General features: G+C 39.2%; 1 protein-coding gene across 2 annotated transcripts in view; it reads right to left on the minus strand.

Moving 5' to 3' along the window:
- LOC124039503 (protein AF-10-like) overlaps positions 1-7996 on the minus strand; it is a 98849-nt gene extending 90853 nt beyond the window's left edge. Inside the window, exon 1 of one of the 2 annotated variants that reach the window (XM_046355532.1) lies at positions 7814-7996. In XM_046355532.1, the coding sequence (XP_046211488.1) occupies positions 7814-7846 (33 nt within the window). In that variant the 5' untranslated portion in view covers positions 7847-7996. The remainder of the gene's footprint in view (positions 1-7813) is intronic. The other variant, XM_046355534.1, reaches the window with a different exon arrangement.

The following is a 7996-nucleotide window of genomic DNA, read 5'->3' on the forward strand; positions in this document are numbered from 1 at the left end:
AAACGAGTATTACTCTCAAACATTGCTGCTTGAATTTTCAGTTATAGAAAAACTTGGAAGGCTATATAAGCCTTGCTACATACACCATGAATGGAGCTGACATAATCTATACTGAATTGTGTATGTTTATTTTACTTATTTATTTACTTGGTTTTTATTTATCTTTCCTAACGCCTATGCCTATGACACTTGTGTTGTCTTTAATTCGTGAAACACTCAACAGTTAGATTATGAGCTAAAATAAATCCGAAATAACCTATTAACTGTTATTTTTAAATAACACATCTGGGCCTATCAAATTAACATTTGTTTTTGCAATTTTTACTTATAATAATGAACTCAATACATTGCTTCCACTTTACACAAATGGAAACGTGAAAATGCAAAAGCACGCATCTAAATAAAACTGCATTTCACTTTTGTTTTAAAACCTTGTAATGACATAATCTTGGTTGAATCATTCAGAGAAGCTGCACTCTGCAACATGCATGGGTTTAGTCTGCAAGCGCATCTGCCAGCCGCTTGCGTCACTGTCTGCGAGCCCTCAGAAGTCTCCCGTTCCCTCCCAGTTTGGTTTCCAGAGAAACGTAATGACTTGCCAATAATGCGCGAGAGCACACGAGCGTCCTCCGTGTAATATGGAGAGCGAGATGTCCCCGGGAGGGGCTCCCTATTGTTGGCTTTAATTTCAAATTGCTCAAATGCTCCAGTCCACAAGGCACCGCAAAAAACAAGGATAAAAAGGGGAAGAGGGGGAAAGAAAAAAGGAAAAACAGGGAATTGTGTGTGTCAGGGGAAAACCTATTAGAGTTGGCGAGAACAAAGGGAGGCGAGGGGGGGCAGCTGTCGGAGGGTTGGAGGCTACTGAAACACTGAAATAGCAAATTATTTTTACAACTTGCACTTGATTAAAGTCTAAGTCTGCCCGTACATGTGCTCTCTTCGTGCTCAAAGAGAAGAGGGCCGGCCCATGCATTGGCGAGATAAAATTACCTCTGCGCTGCTTCCTATTAAAATGTAGTGCCTCTATAACGGATTTACTAATGGAAACTACGGAGGTCATTTGTAGGCTTCCTTTTAGAGTGACGTGCACTGCTGAAAGGGGTCAGTGTCAAATATATAGGAAGGAATCTCATATAGGCATATAACAAACATAGGTCTAATATATCACATGGGCATGGTAATAACTAATGTTGCACAAATAGTAGGCTAACCTTAGGCCAATGTAGCATGCACATATGAAATTGAGTTGTGTCATTTCTTAGGCCTATAGCCTATAGGCTAATCCACTGCACAACATTGCAGTTACTTTTGGTCATGAGCCGATACAACTCAATGACTTTGGTAGCCTACTCAATTGAATTGTGAATATCCTCAATATTTAAAATTCTTAACTTGGAAATATTTTGGAAATGTATTTTAGAAAATAGCCAACTGAACTGTAATATATTCTTGCATCAACATCATATGAACTCACTCACAACTTGTAAAATGTATTTGGGTGTTCCACAGCTTATATGACATGTTGTTTGTTGTGGACCTGGTTGGCGTTTGGGACGTGGGGTTGAGCTCGTGAGCAGAGCTGATGACTGATTCATGAGACTTGCCGCTTTGCAATCGGCACAATAGGTAGCCTCTCATGTTTCGCCCTGACCTGCCCAATTTTATCTCCACTGATGTAGTAGGCCTACACTTTAACGGTTAAATGGAGTGAGAGAGATATGTTAACATATGTTTCCCATGCCAATAAAGCCATTGAATTTAATTGAATTGAGAAAGAGAGAGAGAGAATGTGTGTGTGTGTACTGTTCATTTTTGTTGTATATTTCACTTTTGTTTATTATCTACTTCACTTGCTTCGGCAATGTTAACATGTGTTTCCCATGCAAATAAATCCCTTAAATTGAATTAAAATTGAGAGAGACAGAGACATTTCTGCGTCTGAAAAACTGTCCATCCCGTCAGTATTTTCTGTCAATCAGTGCCACTCGGATCCAGAGTCAGATAAACGTTTGAAAAATATTGTTGTTGATATCTTGGATTTAATATCATATGTTATATATTTCTGGGTCGAGTTGTGCACGTTTAGAATAGTATGTATGATGAAGGCTATAGTATTTGTCAGGGTTAGGTCTTTCCTGTTTAGAACTTCGACAACATAGCAGAAACAGTAGTCCTGACTCCAAGCTGCTGTCCCTGCCCCTGCCAACGTGAAATGTAACCCTTTTCACTGGAGAAAAACTCAAAAACGAATTTACCCCATTCACTCCAAAACAATGCCGCTAAAAAATAAAGGTTCTTCTATCCGTTTACACTTGGCCTGTATGTTTTTAACCGAATTAAGTCAACCACATAATTATAGCTTTCCTGACTTTGTCTTTACACACCCCTTTTGTATCGCTTGTTACATTTCATTAACTGTACCTTTTGGGCTTATGCTCAATGACTGGGGTAAATAGTTAGAAGCCTAAATATTTTTTTCTGCTTAAAAATGTACTATATCAGTTGTCAATGACAAAATAAAAAACACTTCTAATAAATATTTTAATGTTATTTGAAAGAAATTGGGAAATCAGAAAATAATAAATATGCATTTTGATAGGCTGCTTTCAACATTTATTTTAATTGGACTGCGTTTGGTAGGCTGATTTCAACGTGTATTTTAATTGGACAGCGTTAGGTAGGCTGCTTTCAATGTGTATTGTAATTGGACAGCGTTTGGCAGGCTGCTTTCAATGTGTATTGTAATTTGACAACGTTTGGTAGGCTGCTTTCAAGGTGTATTTTAATTGGACAGCGTTCCTAAACCAGCACTGGGTGTTTATATGGATGTGCATACCGCTCCACAAAAGGCATTTGGAAAATACAATTTACTACCAATGAATAGTTTTATTAAATATGTCCTCCTGTCCTCACACATTGTCTTCTACTTCAGACAAATGGTAGGCAACGGTATCTGGCAGTATTCTGTTCAGTCGAGAGACTGGTTATGAGCACGGGCAACGACCATAGGCTACATTAAACCAACATTACATGACTGCATGACTGTCCTGTTCCTTACGACACTGGTGATGGGGGTTGGCTTGCATGCGGCCTGGAGGCCTATGGGCTGTGGGGATTAAGTGGGAAACCCGAAGGCTCCACAGAGTAAAGACCTATAGACAAGCTTCTAACGAGGCTCATGGCTGTAGTCAGGCACACGGTGGAATACGAAGGAACAGGTTGTGTAATTGTGTAATTTAAGTTAGCAATTGTGTAAATTAAGTTATCATCGAACTCTAAATAAGAAAATACGCTACATTGCATCTATATTTATAAATTATTATATAAAAATTACCAACCCCAAAAAGTGAATAGATTTTTTAGATTTGTGTTTAATATTGAGCAAATAATTGGTCTAATTAATGTCTAGGCTTCGTACAACTATTTCCCATGCAGGCAAAATTGTACAACTTTCACACTGTTGATGTGGGAAACATTCTCTCTTGTTGAGAACTAGAACAAAACTGTGGATGGGCAATCGGATCTACACATGGGGAGACACACCTCTCTCTCTCTCTCGCTATTTAAACAATTCCATTTAAGGTCTTTATTGGCATGGGAAACATATGTTAACATTGCCAAAGCAAGTGAAATAGATAATAAACAATAGTGAAATAAACAATAAAAAATGTACAGTAAACATAACATTCCACAAGTTCCAAAAGAATAAAGACATTTTCAAATGTCATATTATTTCTAAATACCGTGTTGTAATTATGTGCAAATAGTTAAAGTACAAAAGGGAAAATAAATACACATAAATATAGGTTGTAATTACAATGGTGTTTGTTCTTCACTGTTTTCCCTTTTCTTGTGGCAACAGGTCACAAATCTTGCTGCCATCTCTCTCTTCATTTAACCGTTAACGTGTATTAAATTCAACGGGCTTTATGAGCATGCGAAACATATATTTACATTGCCAAAGCAAGTGATATAGATAATAAACAAACGTGAAATAAACAATAACAAATTAACTCACAATATGACACTTGAGACATTTCAAGTGTCATATTATGGCTATAGTGTTGTAACGCTAAGGAAGCACCTGAGAGAGACGAGAGCTTTTCTTTCTCTTCCGGGGGAGGGGAGAGGAGACCGTGGGACAGCGGGGGAGGACCATCATCATTAGGAACCCTCCTTGAATGAGTTTGGGCGCATTTGCGTTAGGCTCTTCCACACTCCACAAGTTTCTCTTAATAACAACTATTCAATTGATGTATCTGCATTGACAGAGTGGGTTAACAGATATAGCCATCCCATCTCCACATTTAGCCTAGTTGAATATACATTTTCTACGTCACGTTTTAGGGTATATGCCTACTTTCGCCAAGATTCGACGTTTACATTTCGTGTAGCCTGCATTGCTATAGTCAGATTTAGGCAACGTCCCTCTTCCCAGATTTTCTTGTTTCAAGCCTATGTGTTTCCCAAATCATAGTTGACGTGGGTAGAGTAAACATAAACACTACCCGGCTGGTCCTGCCATTCCTCTGCAGCCGACCTCGGTGTGCTCTATCCCCGTCAGAGTGGCAGAGGAACGTCCCTCAGGCCTGGAGGATTATTTAATACATTTACATGTCAGTCATTTAGCAGACGCCCTTATCCAGAGGGACTTACAGGAGCAATTATGGTTAAGTGCCTTGCCCAGGGGTGATGTGTCACATAGTTGACTCGGGTATTCGAACCGGCAACCTTTCAGTTACTGTCCCAACGCTCTTAACCACTAGGATACCTGCCGCCCAATAGGGGGTATGCACCATCCATACACAGGGCACATTTCCTAATGGTAAGACCTATTGGCATCCTTTGGAATTATTTCTTGCTTTTATTGACAGACACAACATTGTAGCTAAGCTACATATAGGCTAGCCTATATCCCTGTTCATATCCCTATACATAAATGACATACATGTCATATGTTTTAAGATTTAAGACATTTTGATGCAACAATTGTTTTGTTAAAATCGTACAAATTTTTGATCAAATAGTCACATTTTACTTCTACATTTGAAGTAAAATAATCCTGCTGCAATTAAAACTAGATTCCCACTATAGTCCTATATCTATCTTTCCACTGTCAATGAAATACAGAAGACAGCTATATGATCATGTCTATATTTGATTGTAATTTATATACAATTATTGCATAGGACTAGGCCTATATTAAATAAATAAATATACTATTTATTCACTAGGTCACGACCCACTTCATAATTGTAAATAGTGTAATACAGACCATTATTAATTCCTTTCTCATTACTTAAATGACATGTTATATTTAATTGACTGTTTTTGTTGTTATTATTGATTAATGTACTGCATTGTTGAGGGAGCTAGCCCAGAAGCATTTCGCTGCACTTTTGTATACCTAATGTAAACTCTGTATGTGACGAATAACATTTGATTTGATATAAATGACTTATTTTAAGTATCCGAGAATAGCATGATGGGCTATGAAGCTGTTAGATGTGGTATAAATGATGGGCTTGAACGTAATGAGTGAGTTGCGGTGGTGTTGGCGTGTTGTAACTGAGGCTAAGTGTTGAGCTTTCCTAAAAACATGAGAACGTAAAAAACAAGAAATGACAACGTGTTTAGGCCTAGCAGCCTTTACACGAAATCTCATTTTTGTGTGAAATGAAACTCCTTCCAAAACTTGTGCCATACACGAAATGTCAAGGGAATGGGTCATGCTTAGCTCTGACAATAATTCACATTCCACACATCTACAGCAGCAGAGTAGATGCCTCAGACACTACTGTGGCAACAGCCTGCATACCTGTTGAACATGCATGATCTCTCCTCTTTTCTACGCTCCTCTCCTCTCCTCTCCTTACTGGTGCCTTTCTGGTTGCCTGTAAAGGAGAATTTCCGCTTGCTCTGCTTGTGTAACGCCAAGGCACAGGAAAACACGAGCAGACACAACATGGTGGGCTGCACGGTGGGGTGAGGGGTGAACACAGCCCACCCCCCAACCCCCAGCTCACACTTCAGGCTCGGGTTGCATGTAAAATCGCATTCTTAGGGGGATCGGACCCAAGGAATTCATTTGTTTTGGCACGGCTAGTGAATTTGAACCGTAAAAAGCATACTCTCCGCAAGTGGTTCGAGCAAGTGTCTCCATTAAACTCAATGCAAAACAAATGACATGGAGCAGGGTGTGGGAAAGGTACATGTTTAGTAAAACACCATGAGTCGGGTGTTAGAGAAGCATGTTGGTTTAAAGGGTTTAAGGTTTTTGGATTTCAGAGTTTGGGTTCTAGTGTGAAGCGCCTCCCCACCACACTTACAACCACGGGTTAATGCTTCTTATTTTTAACCACCGAAACATGAACTATAGAGTTATTATTCCATTATTTAATTATGGTTGAAGGATTTCCGTTTTGCGGTGTGGTTTTCACACATGGGAAACACACACACAAACATAGGCCATAATAGAATAGCCTGGCCTCACACCAACAATCAAGTTGAATAAGCTATGAACTACGTGTTTACTCAACATATAAATTCATAACCAATAAGGAAAATCAACTGAAGCAACATAACAGTAGTTTTGACTGAAATTGTCAACTTCAGATAACTTCTATTTATTTTCTGGGGGTGGGACACATTACAATAATACCCAGCAGTTAATTATACATTTACATTTTGGTCATTTAGCAGAGCAACTTCAGTTAGTGCATTCAATGGAGGTATATAAACAACTACATGAAAGAAATAACAAGTAAAACGTTTATTTAACCATTACTGAGAATGCTTTGTAGCTAAAGTATTCTGTTGGTTGGTTGACATTGCTGAGTGCACTGCCAGTTTTAGAAACTGGCGAAAAAGCTTGCACATGAGCAGGAGACAGATGGGAACATAAGGTTCTCTACTGAAATCTCTATTATATAATTTCAAAGACTTAGTCAGTTCTGAAATGTGTCCTTTTCTAAGTAGTTGGTTTAACTGTATAGGTGGTTGACAGGACATACCATTTTAAGGCAGCCAGGTTATAAATATTGATAAGTTAAAACAACTAAAAGTTGTGTTTTTCTGACTATCAAATACTTGTCCTCTCCACTTAGTAATTTGTCAAAACAACTTGAGTAGCTTTGTCAGGACAAAAAAAAACCTAAAAGTGACTAAAAGTATCAAGTTCACTCAACAAGTTATTAAATCCACGTTTGTCACTTCCACTTACTTAGGTTGACGTTAACATGACATTTTAATGCAGCCTGGTAACAATCCTTTGTAAATTGAGTCAACAAATATATTTTTTACAGTGCATAATTTGATATATATAGAAAACTGCATTCATGTGAATAATGGAACGTCGATGTGTGTTGTGTTATCCCTTCGAGTACACACAAAAGCCTATTCTACTGGCCCATATATATTTGTCAATGTATCACTGTGCATGTATCTCATAAAGACTACCAGAGTGCAACCACATAGCCTACTGTAGTCTATAAAGGCCCAGAAAAGTGGAAACGAGAGGGAAACATTACTCTTGTTCTTTGTTCTGCATTGTTTTCCTGGAAGAGCGCGGACGTGTACGTTTGTGTGTGTGTGTGTGTGTGTGTGTGTGTGTGTGTGTGTGTGTGTGTGTGTGTGTGTGTGTGTGTGTGTGTGTGTGTGTGTGTGTGTGTGTGTGTGTGTGTGTGTGTGTGTGTGTGTGTGTGTGTGTGTGTGTGTGTGTGTGTGTGTGTGTGTGTGTGTGTGTGTGTGTGTGTGTGCGTGCGTGCGTGCGTGAATGACTGAGTGTGATTGTGTGTGTGTGTCCTCTTACCTCCACTCGCTGTAATCCGCCAATCTCCTCCATCAAACCTCGCGCTCAGCCATGTCCTCGCCAAAAGCACGCGTGCACATTACAACAAACATATCTATCCGCACGAGTGATGAATGTGCGCCCCGGGAAAGGCACGAGGCTCGTCTACCGGTTGGGCCGCGGTATTCCCCCGGTATTATATAG

Source organism: Oncorhynchus gorbuscha, linkage group LG07 (genome assembly GCF_021184085.1).
Source record: "Oncorhynchus gorbuscha isolate QuinsamMale2020 ecotype Even-year linkage group LG07, OgorEven_v1.0, whole genome shotgun sequence".
In the NCBI taxonomy this organism is placed as follows: domain Eukaryota; kingdom Metazoa; phylum Chordata; class Actinopteri; order Salmoniformes; family Salmonidae; genus Oncorhynchus; species Oncorhynchus gorbuscha.